The 22,206-nt window shown below is 25.7% G+C and overlaps 1 protein-coding gene across 1 annotated transcript in view; it reads left to right on the top strand.

The window, feature by feature from the left end:
- Positions 1-19,877, top strand: part of LOC134829122 (uncharacterized) — a 106,897-nt gene extending 87,020 nt beyond the window's left edge. The window contains exon 8 of the mRNA XM_063842119.1: positions 19,816-19,877. Within this exon, the coding sequence (XP_063698189.1) occupies positions 19,816-19,877 (62 nt within the window). The remainder of the gene's footprint in view (positions 1-19,815) is intronic.
- Positions 19,878-22,206: the final 2,329 nt, after the last annotated feature.

Genomic DNA, 22,206 nt, shown 5'->3' with positions numbered 1-22,206 from the left:
GCAATGTCTCATTTTGCAGCCATGCGACATACTTTTTGAGGCGTCAAGTCGAAGAAATATTTTTCATCTCACAATTTAAAACATTCCTCAATGCAAAACATTTTTTATCTTCGTAAATTTTATCATTGTTCAGTTTATTTCTTCTCCGTTTTTTTTTTTATTTGAAATCATTTATTATTATCTTCTCTTCGGCATTGCTTGCTTGAGCAAAAGTTTCATTTGAAACAGATATGTGTGACATTTTTCTGCAATTTTTCCTCGGAGCACACACGTTTCACGCAAGAAAAAAAAAGTGCTGCATGTTTTTCATTCGTACATGTGAAAATGATGAAAAATTGCGGCAAAAACATGCTTTTTGCAACGTACAGCAGTTTATGGACTCGCTTTCTGTCTATCTATCTGCATTCGGTGCTATTTTGCCAGTCAAACTTGTGTCGCATTCGATTTATCTCTCAATTTTTTTTTCGAATATTTTTATTTTATTATTATTTTGAGTTTTTCCCACAAACGAAAATATTTTTATAAACTTTTCCACAAAAATATATTCTTCAAGGAGTGACAGAACTCGCGATAAATCAACTAAACTCTCGCACAAAAGATAAATTCTCCGACACATTTCAACGCGGGCATAACATACTGATTATTAACCTGTCCATGTGTCGTAACTCGTAACGTTTCTCTCTTCTTCCGGTTTGCCCTCATTACACATCATGTCAAAGATACGTTCAGACATTTATCATGGGCCAAATAAAAGAAAAGTGTGTGCGGGATTCTTTAGGGGGAAATAACACAACAATGCTTAAACATTTTTTTAAAAAGCATTTTGTTTGGTAAAAATTTGTGGTTCGATGTCCTTTAAGTGATTGTAAGACTTTAACGATAGGTAATAATTGATTTTTGGTTGAATGTATTTAAAATTCTAAAAACTAAAAGATGATAAAATCTGAGAGCTGAAAGTTAAAAACTGAGAACTAAAAACTAAAATCTGAAAGCTGAAACTAAAAACTGAGAGCTAAAAACTAAAATCTGAGAGCTAAAAGTTAAAAACTGAGAGCTAAAAAGTAAAATCTGAGAGCTGAAAGTTAAAAATTGAAAACTGAGAGCTAAAGCGTAAAATCTGAGAGCTGAAAGCTAAAAACTGAGAGCTAAAAACTAAAATCTGAAAGCTGAAACTAAAATCTGAGAGCTGAAAGTGAAAAACTGAGACCTAAACCTGAAGCTTAAAGTTAAAAATTGAAAACTGAGAGCTAAAGCGTAAAATCTGAGAGCTGAAAGCTAAAAACTGAGAGCTAAAAAATAAAATCTGAGAGCTGAAAGTTAAAAACTGAGACCTAAAACTGAACCTGAAAGTTAAAAACTAAAAACTGAGAGCTAAAAAGTAAAATCTGAGAGCTGAAAGTTAAAAACTGAGAGCTAAAAAGTGAAATCTGAGGGCTGAAACAAAAAACTGAGACCTAAAAAGTAAAATCTGAGAACTAAAAGTTAAAAACTGAGAGCTAAAAAGTAAAATCTGAGAGCTGAAAGTTAAAAACTGAGAGCTAAAAAGTAAAATCTGAAAGCTGAAACAAAAAATTGAGAGCTAAAAAGTAAAATCTGAGAGCTGAAAGTTAAAAACTGAGAGCTAAAAAGTTAAAAACTGAGAGCTAAAAAGTAAAAACTGAGATCTGAAACAAAAAATGAAACCTGAAAAGTAAGAATTGAAACCTAAAGCTGTATAAAAAAGCGCTCAAGTTATTTTTCATCACAAAATTTTCCTTTAGTATTTTCAAATAAGACTCAAATAAACACGCGAGATATACCTCTACCGGAGAACAATCATATAAATGTTACAAACAAGATTATTACCTGAAAGATTTATGACTTCATTTTCTACCTTTTATGTACGACGACGCGTTCTCCATTGTTGATGCTACCGCGCGCTGTTTGTTCTCTCTTTTTCTCGTGGTTGTGTCATCACGACAGTCAGTTCTGCAAGCCTTATAAATTTTTTCGGATCCATAAATAATATGCACAACGAATGCACAGAAGACGGAGCACAAGAGCTTAGACTACCGCAACGTGGTCTGGATTAATCGAGCAACGTGCAGAATTTTTTTTCGTGTGAGCTTTGTTGATGCTGGGACTTATACTGCCTACTTCCTCGTAATGGATGGGACCAACAACATGAGAATAAAAAGATAGATGAACAATGGTAAGCAATATTTTTTACAATTTTTGCGAGTTTTTTTTTCGAGCTACGTGAAATTGGACATGCTGGGTCATTTTCAAGTAAAAGTTGAACCTAAAAAAAAATGTGTCGCAGTCTGTTCGACAAAAACGAACCACATGATTCGAAAACAATGAAAAAGGGAATAAATTTCGCGAGTGTCTGATCCTTCTTAATGCAACAACAACAGTACCGACTTTGCGCAATATTTCATTTTGGTAAAAACATTTTTATTACCTTCCTACACGTTTTAGAACTCTTTTCGAGGAAATTTTATCTCTCTATGTTTTTTTTTTGTGTTTTCACCTAAAGTACAATTTTTCAGTAAGAGTTTGTGAAAAACGACGCACGGATGAACAAAAATGACGAGCTTTACCAACGTTCACGGAATTTTCTATGTGAAGCTTAAAATTTTCTATGAAGAATATTTTTGCCTTTAGAAAATGCACTGAGGCTCATATTCATGAAAATTTTGCAATTTCTCAATAATAATTTAATTGAAAAAGCTTATTGAGGCGATTCGAGGTTTTGAACGACTTTGTGCAATGTTGACCATAAAGTCTAGACTCGAAAGCAAATACAGGTTCTTGGAATGAAAAATATTGAAACGATTGATGAACAAATTAATACAATGAAATTATTACAGAAAAATCATAGATCAGTGATCTGATTATTTGAGCGTTCATTCAATTTTTATGTATCGATGAGCTTTTTAATTGAACGGTTTTTATAATTTTTTATATGTTCCTTTTTGGTTTGAAAATTTTTGAATTAACTCTTTAAAAGAATTTAATAATTACTCAAGGAGTTAAATTATTGTCTGAAGGGAATTTTTTAACCTCTTTAGAATTTTTTTTAATTTTATTTTTTTTTTAATAGTTTAGAATAGTTTTTATTTATTTTTTTATTGATTAATTAACTAAATTTAATTTTTAGTTATTTTTTAATTTTAATTAATTTTTATTTTTCGAATTATATTTTTATATTGGCGGGAAATTTTTAAAATAATTTCAATTGATGTATAAAATGGTTTAAATTAATTTTAAAGATTTAATTTAAATATATTTTAATAATAATTTTAATAAACAATTTTTTTTTTAATTTTTGCATTTTCATTATTATTTTTTTAATATTTAATATTTATTTTTTAAATAATTAACTTAATTTAATTTTCAATTATTTTTTAATTTTATTTAATTATTTATTTTATTTTACAAATTTTTTAATAAATTTTAATTAAATTTTTATTTTTTTTATTTTTTTACTTTCGAATTGTTTTTTTTTTTGAGATATTGATGAAAAATTTCAAAAATAATTTTTTTTAAAAAAAATTTTAATAATTTAATTAATTCCTTAAAGATTCAAATTAACTTCTTTAGGTTTTAAAAATTCACTTAAGGAATCAATTGGATTCTACAAAAAAAAAATCATTTTAATTTTTGCATCCTAATTACTACTCGTAACTTCTCCAATCAATTATCATATCTCGTCATTATTAAAATCTACCACAAAACCACTGTTTAACTTAACACCTGTGCCCCTGTGTTCCGTTAATCACTCTTTACGACACTCACAATACAAACATGCTGACACAAAAGTTTCCAATCAACTTTTGATGCGTTCAAACCGCAAACTGCAACTCGTACCAATTCTCTGTATTTACCTGATCGTGGTTTTGCTGTAACACGAACGTTTCTGTACTAACTTTGCATTTGACGGGTCTTCAATTATTTAGCGGTAATTAAAATATCCCTCTTTAGACATTAATTTTGTTGGACTTTAGTCAATTTCCTTTCCAAGCCCAAAAAAAAAACTTCCTAAACAAAATAAATGATGCTCGCTTCCCCCAAAAAATCGCAATAGCATCGCAAAAAAAAGCTTTATGTTGCAAAAGTAATGAAAAATATTAGAAAATAATACAAAAAGCATCATAAATCTACGTTTATGACCTATATTTTTTCCCCTATTGTGCCATTTATTCTAAAAAAAATAATCAAATAAGATAATAAACAGAGAGCTGCGAATAATTTAAATATGTACAATTTTTTTTTATTTTCAATTTTAGGCTGGACCGTGTCGTTGCCGCATTTTTCCTTCTGGCGACGTTCAAAATTTAAATTGCTTGCCTATCTTATCAGATGGCATGTCCTCGTAGTTTTCACATATTTTTATTGAACAATGACTCGCTTGCAAATAACATTATTTAAATCAACTTGACTTGCCTCAACAACTACAATTTACTTACTCGCGAGCGAGCGAAAAACGACGACACAACAAAGTCAAGATCATATTTCTTTCTTTATTTTTTTTTTTGCTGTGTACTTTGTTCCCTAATTTGACTGTATGAGCGACTAAAATGGAACGACATATGGCAACAACAAGCCCGCGACAGACGAACACGCTACCCACAGAAAGAACAATAAACAATGAATAAATGAATGTCTAAATTGTGAAAAATGTTTTATTTTTTTTTTTTGCGAAAGAGAGATTCGCTATCTACGTGTTTTGTTTGCGCGCGAGAAAGAAGAGACTCGTACCAGTTAGCAGCAAACGCGAGATGTGTAAGTTTAAGTAAATAACTGTCTTCTTTCACCGAAATTCTATTAAAATTCTAATCCAGCAGATTGTAATCGTATATCGCGAAATAATATTTATGGAAGGCAGTGGTATCGTGTTAGGGGTTGCGAAAAAAATATGGAATGAGATTTTTTGATGGTTTTGTGTTAGTTAAGCCTAAAATAATATCAAAAAACCTAAATTTAAAATTCTGGAATGAACTTTTGAGATTTTTGATATTTTTTAGTAGATTTTGAAGTCTTCAAGTACCTTCTTGATATACAAAACAGAACTAAAATTGACTAAAATACTGAAGCTCATCTCAGAATTTTAAACTTAGGTTTTTTCGATTACTTTAGGCCTTTAACTAACAAAAAACCATCAAAAAATTTCATGTCATATTATTTTTAATTAAATGACGAAATCGAGACTCTATCTTATTTCGATCTTTTTTTAAAAAAAAATTAAATTTAATTAATTGAAATTTTCATCAAAAAATATCTGAGAACTGAAATGAATTATTTTTTTTTTGTATCTTTTTGAAAATTTTATGATACAATATCTCTCAATAATAAGGGTAGCCTTATACGGATTGAAAAGTGTTCAAATTATTCGTTTGAGTGATTAAATTAATTCCTTTAGAGGTTAAATTAATCCCTTTATCGATTGAATTAATCCCATTTAATGGTTCCCGCAAAATCGAACCTCTTAAGGTATAAATTTGAACACTTTCCAACCTGTAGGGTACTGTCTTCGAAAACGTCATTAAATTAAATTTATCAAAGAAAAGGCTGTAGGACAAAGGTCAAGGAGAGTATAAAGTCATAAAAGTAATATATTAAAGGTCATAAAATCATATGTTGATGCTTTTTGATATTTACATAGCATACTATGTCCTTAATATGACTTGATCAAATATTTGTTTGAAATTCTTCGTAACTTGTAAAGAATTATGAGAATTTTTCAAATTGTATATCAATGATATTAAAGATTTTTGTTAGATGAAATTTAAATTAATTTTTAACGAGAGAAAGTCACAAGTTTGTCAATCTTTCAGTCAAGTATTCAGGAAGTAGACCATTTTTGGCTTTGTCGATCAGTTTCAGTGCGTTAAAATAGACCCTTTGCTTCACGTTTCGTTTCCTCAAGCATGTTCTGTACATTTAAATATCGATCTTTCAGAAGAATTGCCCGCAGTGCTTTGTTGCAAGTCCTTAATAGATTTTTATAGGTTCTAATCGTCAAAAAAATTCAAAAATATCGACGGATATGTTTCTCCAAATATCAATCCATTTAAGGCATGAAGGCTGATGGCTTTATAAATGAAACTTGATTTTCAAAACTAATATTTGGAATAATGTTATATTGAGTACTGCTTCTTTCAATTGCTTTATGATACTATGCCATATTTTTGAAGATTATTTAGTAAGACTCATTTTCAGATGAACTCAATTGCTTAATGAACATTGTCAATTAATTGCTTGTAACTTTAGATTTGGATGCCAGATTTTATTGGTATATGATAGATCCGGATAAACATCTTGATAGATCTCATGTCAAAGATTCAGATAAATATGCTTCAATTGTTAAACAGGATTGAAATTTCAAAATAAATGTTGCTTCTTGACATGCGAAATTTATCTGAAAGTAAATTAGAGAGATAAGGTTCTTTCACATGGATAACTTTTATAAGACTTTGATTGCCATAACTTACCTTTTGCTTATTTTGAGTCCTGTCAAATCAATTAAACTTCTATCTGTAAAATATTTCAAATTTTTTGATAAGTTAGAATTTTACTTACCTGATGATGTTTTTATAAAACTCTCTGAACGAAAAAAAAAAGACTGACTGAATTTTATTAATTTTGAAGAAGAACTGTTTAAAAAAAACTTACCTGATTAACAATTTTCCGTTGAACAAATTCCGCCATCCCTACTGCCTTAACATGAAACAGTAACAAAAACAGGATGAAAAACAGAAAGAAAACACATAAATTATCTAAATTTTCTATCCTCCGATTCGTTTTTAGCGGAACGGCGTCTCATTGCTGTGCCTTAATAACGCAAAATTTTTGTCTAACACTGCACATCTTTGGCTTAAAAGCGAAAATTGTAGCAACTTAATATTCCTTTGTATTTCATATGGCTTGGAAAACAGCAGCACGCAAATAAATGAATTAAAAAAGTTCTTACCGAATTTCGCTCAAAATGCCACGCAAAAAGCAAGGATTTATTGGAAAATGTTTGCACCCATCGTCTGGCTTCACGGATTAATTATTTAATTTTTTTTTGTTGCCTCATACTGGTTAATGCCCTTCGGAGTTTTTTCCACGCGCCATGTCTAAAAATGAAAAGAAAAATTTCATAAATAGCAAAAAAGGGATTTCGCTGTCACGGTATAAAATATTTTATAATCCAGTCGACGAGATGGGATGAGATGAGACTTGCATTTAAATATTATTGGTTGCATTTAGTGAAAGATGAGAAGCTTGACAATCTAAAACAATCACACACATGATGCAGCACGAGATCACGAAGAAGAAGAAGACGGAGCAGCATATCGACGAGAAAGATTGAAATTGAATTAATTTGGCAGAAGACAGATAGTTTAAGGGAGATATCTGATGGAAAAATTGTGCAAGCAGCTCGTGTCGTGTTTGTCGTATTAAAAGACGTGTCACTCCAATTTTTGCTGTGGTTTCGAAAATTTTTCCTTAGTTTAATAGAAACTCTTGGAAACATACTGCACTGACGTGATTTGTGAATTTAAATAGATCCAAAAGTTGCGATATCGGTTAATAAGAATATTTTTTCTGCAAGTTTCTCGATCTTTAGTCGTAACTTTGGTTCAAAAGCCATTACAAGAACTATAACCTTTAGAGTTTCTTACCTTTCGTAAAGTGTTTGAGAATAATTTCCAATAAAATTCCCATTTAGTCACAGACATTCAATTTTTATCGTTTTCTATTTCTCCGTAACATGGACAATAATTTCAAATATTTTTTTTTCGGAGTAAAATCAGAAAATATCAACCATTTATTGCATTTATTGCCCATGTAAAATTCAACTTTATTTCCATGCACTTTCATGCACCATATTGCAAAAACTTGGATTTTTCTCCATGTCTCTTTCTTTTTTTCTCTCGGTAGGTACAGATAATGAATGCAAATGCGATATGAAAAAAAAACCAATAACAGTTATTACTTTTGTAAAGGCGATACAGACAAGCAACCAGTGTCACTCAGAAGTTTTGCGCGAATTAGAACGATACAAGAAGAGAAAATTAGGTATTGAAAGTTTTTTTTTTAATTTAAGAGCTTGAGTGTATTTTAATTTAATTTTTAAAAATTAAAAAAAAAAAATATTTTTTTTTACTTAGTTTTTATGAGCTTTTAATTTTTTTCACTCATTTTAATTTATTTTATTTTTTAATTTTTTTTATAAATTTTTTAAAGTATTTTTTACGAATTTCAAAATACTTTTATGTAAATTTTTTTTCAATAATTTTTTAAATTTTCATGATTTTTATTTTTTACTAATTTTAAATTTTTTAATACTTTTAAATTTTTTACTAATTTTAAATTTTCATGAATTTATTTTCTTTAATTTTATAATTTTTTTTAAATTTTTTTTCACTAATTTTTTACAATCATTTTAATATTTTTTTTTTTATTTTTTTTATAATTTTTTAAATTTTTATAAATTTTTAATTTTTTTCACTAATTTTAATTTATTTTATTTTTAAATTTGTTTACGTATTTTTTACGTATTTTTACGTATTTTTTTTACAAATTTTTCACGAATTTTTTATGTAAATTTTTTCTCCACTAATTTTTTAAATTTTCATGAATTTTTTATTTTTTTTAATTTTTTTTAAATAATTTTTTTTAAATTTTTATGAGTTTTTATTTTTTTTCACTAATTTTATTTAATTTTTTTGAATTTTTCCACTAATTTTAATTTAATTTATTTTTTTAAATTCTTTACGTTAATTTTTAATTTTATTTTTTACAGTCACTTTTTTTTAATTTTCATAATTTTTTTTATATTGTTCAGAATTATCTTTTTACAAATTTTAATTTTTTCACATTTTCGTAAAATTAAATTATTAAAAATTATATCAAAAAATTTAAATAATTTAATTAATTAAAAATTTTATCAATAGATGGCGTTTCAGACAATCTAATTTTCAAAATCACAAATTTTTCTCAAAAAAACGCTCGAAATGCAGTAAAAAAATTTAGTAACACAAATGGTCACGAAATTAAATTTGATGATGTTAATAAATAGTAATGGAAGTCATTCGTTGTCTCTATTGCTACCATGCGATTATTGTTGTTCTATTTTTTTCGTAGACTCGTTAGAGCGAAGAGCAACGAGAGCAGGCAATTCGCCATTACACTTTTACGGAGCAAATCACCATAAAAAATCATTTGTTCAATATATTGATGCTTTTTATCTGCCATGAACTGAAGGAACTGGACAAAAAAAAACTATTAGATGGGGAGGGAATTTTTTCCCTTGTTTTCCCTTCATTAACGACGGAGCTGTTGATCCACTCTCACGTCGTCGCAAAACGAACAAAGTTCAAGTACTCGATGGATCCTGTAATGCGCTGGATGCTAAACGAGCTGTGAAAATGATTGTTGTTTCGCACCAACAACCAAAAATATTATTTTTATTGACACGCGTTCCGAGAGATCTGTCTCGAGCATGGGAAAAATTCGCACAGAAAAAAAGGCACACATGAATGGAGCGCGGATTTGTTCGATATGTAGTTTACATTTTTAATCGACTGTCAAGTTTTGATTGCATTTTGATTGTTTCTGGTCATGAAGGCACAATTGACTTCAATTATAAAGATTTATTTTCGGGGAAATATTCGTAATTTTAGTTTTTTTGTGAAAAATGTTGTTCCATTGCAAATTTTATAGGGTTTGCCCAGTGCGCATTTTAAAATTTTTTCTTTGTCCAAATTTAAAAAAAGTCCCAATGCACATTTTAGAATTTCTCCCAATGAAAATATTTAAAAATAAATTCCAATGCACATTTTAGAATTTCCCCCAATGCAAATATTTAAAAAATATCCCAATGCACATTTTAGAATTTTTCCCAATGCAAATATTTAAAGAAAAAATCCCAATGCACATTTTAGAATTTCCCCCAATGCAAATAATTAAAAAAATCCCAATCCACATTTTAGAAATCTCCTAAAGAAGAAAATATAAAAAATTTGCCCAATGCACATTTAAAAGTTTATTTTCTGTTCAAATTTTGAAAAAAATTTACCCAGTTAACATTTCAAATTTTTTCCCAATGCACATTTTGAAAATTTTAACCATGTAATTTAATAAAATTCTTCAAAATGATGAATAAATCAATTTTTTAATTTAAAACTTCACAATAAAAAACTTTATCTTTTAAATTGAAATTGCATTTTCCTCGATTAGATAACATACAAAAAAAAACTCTTGCAGTAAACTTCACAAGGAAACCAAAAACCAATTAGAACACATTCCAATTCATCGCAACCTGTCTAAAAAAACTAAACCTAAGCGATATTTCATCAAAAATAATGCTCTTTTGATTATTCAAGCCACAAAAAAAAATTGATATATGACATAAATAACTCAATTCAAATTAGTGCTAGTCTCTGTTTCTGCCTCCGCTTGAATAAAATTTTAATTTTCGAATTTGATTTATTTATTTGTCTGTTTATTCAAAAGGAAATCCTAAAAAATATTTGATTCGATTTAATTTTATTTATGACAAATCTGCACTAAATAACGGCAAATAACGTGGCATCTGTGGTCATTTTAATTATAAAATTATATTCGCATGGAAAAATATTTTAGTGCGCGCGACATAGTTTTGAAACTTTGACGTCCTTGAAACGAAAATTGTCGCGCGCGTGCCATGGCGACTTTCTTAATTGATTGATCATGCGGATCCATCTTTTGTTGCGGCGAAAGTTTTTTTTTTCGCACAGACAAAATAATTAGAGACAAAAATTTGATTGATGCAGTGTCCCTGAAGAAATTTTAATAAAATAATTTTTTATTTGTTTTTAGTTTTTGTTTCATTTTTTAATCAAAAAAAAAAATAATAAAATTAGTAAAAAAAATTTAAAATTTTTAATAAAAAATAATTTTAAAAAAATATTTAAAAAAAATTTTTTTGAAAAATTTTATTTTTTTTTTTTGTATTTATGATAAAAATAAAAATTTTAATTAATTTGTTTAATATTTCTTATAAATTAATTAATTATCTTTTCAATTTTCTTTTTTTTTTAATTAATTATCTTTTATAAATTTATAAATTAAAATATATAAAACATCAAAATAATTAAAATTTTATTAAATTTAAATTAAACTAAAATAATTTTTTTTTTAACTCACGAAGAAAAAATAAATTAAATATAAAATTTTAATTTTTTTTTTTTAATTATTAAATGTTTTTTAAAAATTAAATTATTTTTTTTTTAAATTAATAAACAAAGATTTTTTTTATTTTTAAACTTTTTATTGAAATTTTTTTTTTTTTCAATTTTTAAGCCAAAAATAGTTTGAAGTCAAAATAAAATAAAAATAAAGTAATAAAATTTGAACGTTTACCAATATTTAAATTAAAAAAAAAGGAACAAATCGCAATTCTGTTAAAAATATTTCAATCTGCAAAGAGACTCACAAATCACATTTTAACAAACAAATTTAAAATTTATTTTAAAATTGTCTGAATATTTATATTATTTATCATAAAAGGCAAAAATATCAAAGGTTTTTCAATTTCAATTTAATTTTTGCTAAAATTTTTGGTAGAATGGAAGCACGTGTTTTAAAAAATGTCCATAAAAACATAAAAAAAAACAAAATTTTTTAATAATTTTTCTCCTTTCAATCAATTTTTTCTTCAATTGAAAGGTATCATCGCAGCAAATTTTCTCATTTTTCGCCATTTAAAGCAATTTTTCCTCCAATTCACCGCTAATAACATTCTTATTATTCCGTTTTTCTCTTTATATTATTTTTTCCAGCCGAAAAATAATCGAATAAAAACCCATTAAACAAACGTATTGAACTCCAATAAATAAATTTGATTAATTTTCTGCCAAATAACGTTCCGTTCGCTCCTTTCATGGGCAAAACTCGTCTTTCTTACGCACGTTTGTTGATAAATGAAGACAACAAAGGAAATATTGTGCTGTATCATCATTAACTCTCTCTTTTTTTTCTTGTTTTCATGTTCGAAAAAATTCCTTGCTAATTTTCTGGCGACAACACGAGACAACGACGAAGAAAAAAAAATAAAAACACGCGTCTTTTCCCGAAAAATCGCTTCAAAGGAACACTGATGGCACATTTATTGTCAAGTCATTACTCTTTTCTTCGATTTTTCATTATTTTCGCATTACCTCGTGCGCTTTTGTTTCGCTCGAGAGCAAAAAATTGTTATTTTCTGTGGGCTTATGTGCTTTCATCTTCATTTTTTTCCCGTTTGTTTACGTCGAAATTGGTCTTTTTCGGGAGTTTTTATGTGAAAAGGTATCGCATAATGGTATTAATGACACAAATAAGTCGTTTTGGGAAGCCAGGTTCTGTCGGTATTTATTAAATTTTGCTCTTCTAAAGCAATTATTGACTCAGTTTTGACAAAAATTGGATTGAAGCGGCAAAAAAAACGAAATAAAATTATCCATTTCCCCGATCTCTGACACGTGTTCGCCTCAAAATATTCACATTATTCACGGAAATTTATGACGCTCCTTCTCCAATCGCCGTTTTTCGCTTATTATTTGCGAGACAGAGCAAATTGAGCATCAGATTGGCATGAAATCACCGACAGCGCACGGGTTCACTGAGCAATCGGGCAAACGACGAATAAAGATAAGAATCGATAAAAGAAGCTGCAAAGAGCGACAAAACACATTAATTCACCATTTTTTCCGCTCGTTCCAGTGAAGAGACAAAAACTCTGTCTCATTAGCAACAAAGTCGAGAACAACGTTTTGCCAATTTTTACGAAAAAAGTTTAATTGTGACAAGGCAAAGATTTTCTTGGCAGGAAATTGCATTTTTGTCGAAGGATGGCAACAACCCCAAAAATGCAGGACGAGAGAGAGAAAATGTTTATTTTTGGCAATTGTGTACAACAAAATTGGTTAATCAGTTGTTTTAGCAGCAATTCGACGAGGCGTTGTAGGTGCAAATTATCCGAAAATAGGATTGGATGCCGACAGCAATGTTTGTTTAGATTTTATTTTTTTGTGTTACAAAAAATTTAATCGGATTTAAGAGGAAATTGCGACGATATTGCTTTAAATTTAATGGAAAAAAAATTATTTAAAAATTTAAACTTTAGAAATTTTTTTTAAATCAACTAATAATTAAAATATTAAAAATAATTTTAAAATGATCATAAAAATAAAAAAAAAAATAAAAATTTTAAAAAATAATTTCAATAATTAAAAATAATAAAATAATTTCAAAAATAAAATAATTTTTAAAAAATTTAAAAAAAAATTATAAACGAAAATAAATTAAAATTAAAACAGAAAAATTTAAAAATAAAAAAAAATATTTTAAAAATTTTAGAAAATTAAAATAAAAATATTTTCAAAGTAAAATTCATGAAGAGCTAAAAATATTAAAAAAATAAAAAAAAAATTAAAAAATAATAATAAAAAAAACTATATTTAAAAATATTAATCTATTTTATTTAATTTTTTTTATTTTGAATTTTTAAAAATTGCTTTTTATGAAACAAACTTTTTCCTTATTTTCACAAAAAAAAAATTTTTTCCTAAATTTTTCCAAAAATATTTATTATTTTTTTTAAATATACCTATCAATTTATTTAATGTAAATATTTTGATTTAAATTTTTATTATTAAAAAAAAATAAATTTAGAAAATTAAAAATTAATTTTACAAATTTTTATTAATTTTTTCCAATTTTTTTTGAATATTTAATTTTTTAATGTTGAATTTTTGTAAAAAATGAAAGTATCTAAAAAAAAAAAATAATTTGAACACTTAAATTTGAATAAATTAATATGTCTAAATTTAACCATTTTGGTTGTAAAAACTAGTGAAAATATTTATTTATTTGAAAATTATTAACCGGATATTTTTTTTTATTAAAAAAAAAAAATTAAAAAAAACCAAATATTTATTTTTTATTATTTTTTTTTTTGAGAAACTCAGAAAAATTATCAAGTAAAAAAAATATTCAAGAAAAATTGAAGAAATACCGAAAAATAAACCACAAAATCTCTTCCTTCATATTCAAATAAAACTTTTCCATTAACCCAATTTTTCTCCATCCGAAAAATCAATCAACACAAAAAAACGAAAAAATTGACTTGTTCCGAAGCACGATCTACCATCCGCCTCCATCCTCAATTATTTTTAGATTCAACTCACACACACCGTTACTCAGTGTCGGTTACACAAAAAAAAAACAAGCAAGACAATAAAACGACGACGACGACGACTCTCGTATGATAACTTAAGTCATCCTTCAACCGACAACATCCGCAGTTCTGGCACGTACCAAATTTTGTTTTAGTTGCCCAACGAACGAAACGACGAAAGTGAAAATTCGCATCCTCCACGAAAAACGAAAAAATGGCAAAGAAATGGGAAATAACTCAATTTTTAACTCGCACACATTTGTCGTTGCTTGTTCGTCTTAACATGCCCGAAAAGGAGGCGCGTTCTCGTAACCTCCATAGAAAAAGTGTCTTTTAGCGTTTTTTCTTGCCGTCATCGTGCATTACCATAGACAACTTTGTGCGGAATCGTAAAATGGATGGTGATGATGTTATTTGCATAAAACAATCATATTTCACTTTCTGTCATTTCAATTCTTCTTCTTCTTTGCGTTTTTTCCTTTTTTCTTTCATTGAACCAGTTTTTTGATGTTCTTAAGAAAAAAAAATCGAAGTGACACATTTTTCGTTAAATTTACCGATCAAATTTTGCCAATTTTTTTTAATTAACGCGCAATTCGAGCAACTTTGTTCATTATTTTGGCATTTTTCAAAGTTATTAATTAAAACGCCAAAAGTAAACTTTTTTGGAAAAATGCTAATTATAAATTTGCGTCATTATTAATTTCTCGGATTCGCCAAAGAAACTTTTTCTCCAGCTACGAAAATGAAGAGCCGCGTATTATTTATGTCCGTGCGATAATTCAATGCGCGCAACAAGGCACCAACGAACAAGAGAGCACAGATAAAAAGTTACAAATTAGCTTATTTGTGACAAATAAATCTGTTTTTTACTAAAAAAAAAATGAAATAAAAGAGTAAGTTGGTCGTCGTCATCATTATTTTCTCGCTTTTTAGACGAGATAGACGACTAAGTGAAACGTCAAATAATGAGCAAGATAAAAGAAGACAAACGGCTGCCAATTAAAATGATTTTTGTGTTGCTTCTGGTGAAATAATCATAATTAAATAATCGTCATTATTTATTTTGCGCTACTCTAACCGGATTACCATCAAAATTAAAAAAGAGACTTAATTAATGTTGCTTTTTTTTCGTAAAGTTTCTTTTTTCGCATCAACGTGGCTAATAAATTTTTACAAAATATTTTTTTTTTTTTTTCAAATAAAATGAGGAAAAAAATTGTTCAAGAAGAAATTTTTAATTTATTTGCATTTCATTTGAAAAAAAAATAAATAAACTATTTTATTTTTAAATAAATATTAAACAATTTTTTTAAATATTTTTTTAAACAAAAATTAAAAAATTAAAAAAAAATTTTTTTTTAATAAATTGCATTAAATTAAATTTAAATAAAATTAAAAAAATTAATTAAAAAAAAAATATTTTTTACAAATCAAAATTCTATTTATATTAAAATAAATAAATAAATTATTTGATAAATAATAAAAAAAATTAAAGAGGAAAATTAAATTAAAGTTTTAAAAAATATTTAAAAATTTCATGGATTATTTTCAGATTGTTTATTTTTTTTTAATTTAAAATTTATTAATTTTAACTTTAATTAATTAATTTTTTAATTTAATTTAATTTAATAAATATTTTAAATGAAATTTTTAATGAATAAAATAATTAATAATAAAAATTAAATAAAATTAAATTATTAAAATTAACAATTTACAATTTAAAAAAATCATTTTTAATTTTATTTACTTTAGTCTAAAATTTAATTTGATTTATAAAATAATTTTTAATGAATTAATTAAAATTAATAATTTATTATTTTTAAACATTTTTGACAAAATATTTAATTATTAATTTTTTTTCGCTTTAATAAATTTTATTAAAATTATCTTTAATTTTGCCTCCTTTTTCAGAAATTCCTCCAAAGAATTTATTTAACTTCAAAGAAAACTTAAAATTTTCTCCTCGATAAATTTGCAACAACAACAAAAAAAAGTCCATTGTCTGACCTGGATTTCGCCTAAAGTTAAAAATTGTTCACAAGAAAGCTACTCATTTATAATATACGCGATTTTTCGAGATTACCGAAGAAAATATAAAAAAAAGTGCAAACTGCATGAGAAAAATTCCTTTACCGAGAAATTCAACGGCAATAAATATCGCAAAACAAAATAATAAATAAAAATAAATAGAAGCTGTACTCGTTCTCTTCACGGTGCGGCGCAACAGAGATACTTTTCATTGTTGAGTGTGCTACTTCGTCGTCGTTGCTGCTGCTGTTCAAGTGAACGTGAGTCTTGTTTTTATATTTTAACATTGAATAGTATCAGTGCATCTTCTTTTAATATCTTCCTGTTGTTTTGCTTCGGCATGGCAGGTACTTTAAAACACAGAATAGGATGAGACAATTTTTGGTTTTCCATTTTGAGACAAGATTTTTTAAGAGAATTTTTTAGAAAACCTTGAGATTTTTATTTTGAAAGAAGAAGAAATTCGAAAAAAATGGTAAACCTAAGATCATTCCTCATTTTATAATCCGTTGTTGTTACTTGCAACACAAAATATTTTAAGGATGGTATTGCGTTGCCAACAAAACAACACGTAAAACGTGAAAAAAGGCAAAAAAAAAATTTTTAGAAAGTTTTTGCAACGATTCAGCTGTATCGTATTTTGATTTTTAACAGCCCAATGCACATTTTGAAATTGTTTTGAAAAAAATTTAATTTTTTTTTTCAAATTAAATTTTAAAATTTTCCATAACAAATTTTAAAATTTTGACCCAATGCACATTTTTTAAATTTTTCTCCCAATGCAAAATTTAAAAATTTTTCCGATAGTAAATTTGGATTTCTTCTTAAAAAATTTTTTTCAATTTCCCTAATGCACATTTTGAAATTTTTTTTGAAAAAAATTTGAATTTTCTTTTTTCAAAACAAATTTTTAATTTTTTTCCCAAAGTGAATTTTAATTTTTTTCTCAAAAAGAATATTTTAACTTTTCTTCTGATACTTATGAAAATTCGACCCAATGCACAATTTAAAATTTTTCCTGAAGCAAATTTGGATTTTTTTTTCAAACGAATTTTAAAATTTCTTAACAACGCACATTTTTGAAGTTTCTCGCAATACAAATTAAAAAAAAACATTTGACCCAATGCACATTTAGTATTTCTTCTTGAAGAAAATTTAAAGTTTTTGTCAAAGAATATTTTGCCCAAGTTTTCTTTTAATTTGTAACATTTTAATCCGATGCACAAGTTAAATTTTTTTCTTAAGTCAATTAAAATTTCTTCTTAAAACAAATTTTAAATTTTCATCCCAATGCATATTTTTAAAATATTTCTCAAAAAGAACATTTTAAATGTTTTCCCCAATGCTCATTTTGAAATTTTTCCGATAGTAAATTCGGATTATTTCTTTAAAAAAAATTAAAATTTCTTCCCAATGCAAATTTTTGAATTTACCCAATGCACATTTTGGATGTAAGAAAATTTTTTTCTACAGGAAATTTTAGGATTTTGACCCCAGTGCACATTTAATCTTCTTTTTAAATAAAATTTCATATTTTCCCAAAAAAAAATTTATTTTTTTTCTATTTGATGAAATTTTGACCCGATGCATAATTTAAAATTTCTCTAAAAAAATAAAAAAAAATATTTTAAACCAAATTAGAGCAATTTTCCTCTTCTAAATGCCCTTAAAATAAAATAGAAAAATATTTTTTTTTATTTTTATAATTCTTTATAATAATTCAGTACTTGTTATATATTTCTTACCTAGATCTCTTTCTCGTGTGTCGACAACGAGCAATTTCTCCTTACACGGTTTACTTTCGTTCTTTTTTCTTCTTCCGCGATGATGTACCTCGTTAACTTTTTCTCTGTGAAAAATTCTTCCACGGGGTGTCCAATTTTCAACATTTTGCTGAAAAAAAAATAAAAAAAAATAAACCTTGTGATTAATTACGCTCATGAGTTTGTACGAGAGATGAAAAAGCAGAGCAATTAATGTTGTTGTTTAAGTGTTCTCGATAAATAATTTCGCCTCACGCGGATTTCCTGCACAATTTATTTAAAATTAAAACAATCGTCAAATTGCTACCCCGATCTTATCTCGAACGCATTCGAATTGCTACAGCAGAGTACTTTTAATTACAATTAAGCATGATTTTATGATTAAAACAACCGCAATTCTCTCGTTTCATATCCGGGCTCGTTGTAAAATTTTCATTTTGTTTCTTCGTCGTCGTCGTGATAAAATTAACATGAAATGCAATTGCAAATCGTTATTGACTGTCATTCGTCGCGTTGTGCCTTTTTTGCATTAATTACGAGACATTTTGATGACGAAACGAACGAACGTCGAAGTACATAAATAATCCGGTTGCAATTTTAGTGATGTGCGACATTATTATGGGTTGGACATAAAAACAAGCAGAGAGCAAACAATTAAATGTGAAGGTAGGCACGGAAACGCAACAGAAAGTACTTTGGATCGCAATAATTAATGGATGAAAGGATTATTATTGGCATCGGAGAGACTGATTGTTCTGTCGTTGATTGTTGCTTCTGATGGTTTTGATACCATTGTGATGTCCTTTGTTTCATTCTGTTACTGAAAAAGAAAAGAAAAAATTTAATTTTTTTAAATAAAATTAAAAACAAGAAAATTACCTGAAGTTTAATTGAATTTTTCATCATTTTTTTATTTATATTTTTTTGAGGAAATTAATTTTTTTACATTAATTAGCTTTTAGAAAAAAAAATAATTCAAACCTAAATAATAAAAATAATTTTTTTTTAATTGATTTATTTTTTTTTTGAGCAAGAGTTAAAATGTAATAAATTAAAATGTTATAAAAATCTATAATTTAATATTTAATTAAATTAGTTTGAAATTTATTTTTTTAACAATGTAAAAATATGAAGTTGTTTAAAAAATTATTATTTTCCATGCATAACAAAAAATTATTTAAAATTTTTAATTTTCTTAAAATAAATTTTTATTTTTTTTTTAATAAGAAAAAATTAAATTAAAAAAAATTAAAAAAGCTTGTAAAAATATATATTTTATTATTTAATCAAACTTAATTACTTTTTTATTATTAAAATAAAATTATTTTCTAAATAAATTTAAACTTCGTTAAAAAAATAAAAGTCTCAAGAATTAAAATTAATAAAAATTAAGTATCAATTTTTTTTTATAATTTTTTAATCATAGTAAAAAAAATATTTTTGCTCGAGCAATTTGTACTAACATTTATTTCATTTTATAATTTTTTGCAAAAAATTATTTTAGGTACAAGAATATTTTAAATATAAACACATTGACTTGATTAATTTGATTAAGTTTATCATGAAATTCATTAATAAATAAATTATTAATAAAATTAATGATTTTTTAAATAATTCCGCAAATTCAATAAATTTTTATTTTAAAAAATCTTGAATTTCATCAATTCTATTTTCAACTCTTTGCAAAGCACGATTCAAAAGCTCGGCATCATTTTCCTCATTTTCACTTGAATAATTATCATCGACATAATTTTCAGCATTCGAACCAATTTCAGGATCACTTTGAAAATTGTAGTTCCTTTTTGAAGTTATTACTTCTCCAACACATTTATTTTCGAAACATTTTAGATTTTCCGCACATCTTCCAAGATATGGATATGACTTCAGATTATCAGTACAAGCTTCGTTAAATTTCTGAAAAATATATTATAATTAATTTTTTTTTTAATTTTTTTAACACTTAAAATTCTTGTATAAAATTATTTAAAAAAAAAGTATTTTTTTAAATTTTTTTTAAAATTTTATTTTACCTTATAACAACGTTTATTTCCACAAGGATCTTTATACTTTTCATTTTCATGACATTTAAAACTCTCTTTCTTAAATATTCGAAGATATTTCATGTAACCATTGCAAGTATTTCTCTTAGCTAATTGACTCGATGATAAAAATCCAATATTTTTACTAAAATTATTTAAAAAATTAAAAATATTATTTAATGAAAAAAAAATATTTTTTTAATTTTTTTTTACCAATTAGCATAAGTTACAAAACTTAATAAAACTAAACAACAAAAAATTTTAAACATTTTTTTTAATTTTTTTTTTTAATTTTTCACAATAAAATTAATTATCAAATAATTTTCTTCAAAATATTTTTTTTTAATTCTCACAAAAAGATGTTAACACAACAAAAGTTTATACTTAAATGACTTATTGAACAATGGGATCACTATTTTTATCAAGTTAAAATATTTTTTTAATCATTTTTTTTAACATAATTTACATAATTAATTCAAGTGATTTTTTGACGTTTTAATGACGTATTTATTTTTTATAAACATAAAATTATTAAACTGGAAATAAATAAAATTTAAATATTTTTTATTGCTTCGAAAAACAAAAGAAAAGATGAAAATGTTAATAAATGGTTAGCTTGAAAGAAAAAAAAAATCAAGGACATATTTTAATTTCATGAATATTTTTTGGCACGTGAAATTTTCACGAGAAAAAAATATTAAAAAAAATTAAATTCACCAAGTATATTTTTAATTAAAAAAAATCAGCTTTAAATAAATTAAAATTTTATAAAAAAATTAAAAAAAATAAAATAAAAAAAATAATTAAAAAAATAATTAATTAAAATAATTTTAAAAAAATAATTAGGTAATTAAAATATTTAAAAAAAAATTTATAAAAATTAATTTGGAAAAATCAAATTTTTTTAATTAAATAATAAATAAACCTTGGATTAATTAAAATATTTTTTCTAAAAGATTTTATTTTTTTTTTTGTAAAAACATCAAAAGTAATTTAAAATAAAAAAATCTCTTAAACTTCCAACATCTGCTCTTTATCTTCAATTTTATTTATTATTTACTTAAAAACTGAAAAACTGATTTCAATAGTTAAGTAAATAACGTCATAAATTTAACTTTTCTGTAAACACTTCCTCCATCCTTACACAACGAAATTGGCTAATAAATTTATATTTATTCCCAAATGGAGACGCCTTGTATTTTTTTTCGCGTTCTTCTCAATTTTCAAACGAATGGAATTTTCATTTCATGTCAAAGGCAAAGGAGAAAAAGCATCCGAAAGTTGTCCAAAAACTCTAATAATTTGGCATTGCTTCAAGAAAATTAAGAGCAATTGAGCAATAGAAATGCAAAAGGGAGCGACAGACAGAGAACAAAAAAAAATTAAATACAAAAAGAAAATTGGAGCACACAATAAGAAAGTTTTCATTTTCACATTGACTTTAATTTATTTGTGATGTCATTTTGAGCGTTTGTTTTTAATGGTTACGTGTTTTATTTTTTTTTTTAATTTTTCTCCTTTGGCTGTTTTTTAATATCTTCATGTTGTTTGGCATTCAAAGCAAAAAAAAAAACAATTATATTAAAATTGAAAATACTCGAAATTTTTTTTAAAATAATTTTTTTTTAATTTTACATGTCAAGCAATGCCAAGACAATCAAGTTGAATTTATGTCCTTTATTCAAATTTTGCATCAAATGGGTTTTCAATCTCGTGCATTTTTCTTTGTGGTGAGATTAAGAGTGACGTTTTTCCTTTATTTTCATTTAATTTTTTTTCTATCGTTTTATGAAAAAAAAAACTGTTTGACTTTCCGCTTAGAAGACAACTGATTGCTCGTAAAAGCGAACGGCAAACAATAATAATGGATGAAAAAAAAAGAAAAATAATAATGGAAAGGGTATCAATATTCCTTTTTATTTTTTTTTCTTCTTCTCTTGTCTTCTGGACTTTTAATATAAAATGAAGTCACAAAGCTGAGGCGCGTAATGTGAACCTTTTCTCTTCGTTGTAACGTCGTATGTTTTTTCCCATTTTTATTGCATTCTGAAGAAAAAAAAATGATAAATTTCGCCTTTTTGAGTTTCAACGTGATTAAAATTTTTAAAATGTGCATTGGGCCAAAATTTTAAAATGTGAATTGGGGCAAAAATAAAAAATTTTTTATCATTGCAAATTCTTTAAAATGTTTTTTTCGGAT

Source organism: Culicoides brevitarsis, chromosome 2 (genome assembly GCF_036172545.1).
Source record: "Culicoides brevitarsis isolate CSIRO-B50_1 chromosome 2, AGI_CSIRO_Cbre_v1, whole genome shotgun sequence".
Lineage (NCBI taxonomy): Eukaryota > Metazoa > Arthropoda > Insecta > Diptera > Ceratopogonidae > Culicoides > Culicoides brevitarsis.
This window is presented reverse-complemented; position numbering and strand designations above follow the sequence as displayed.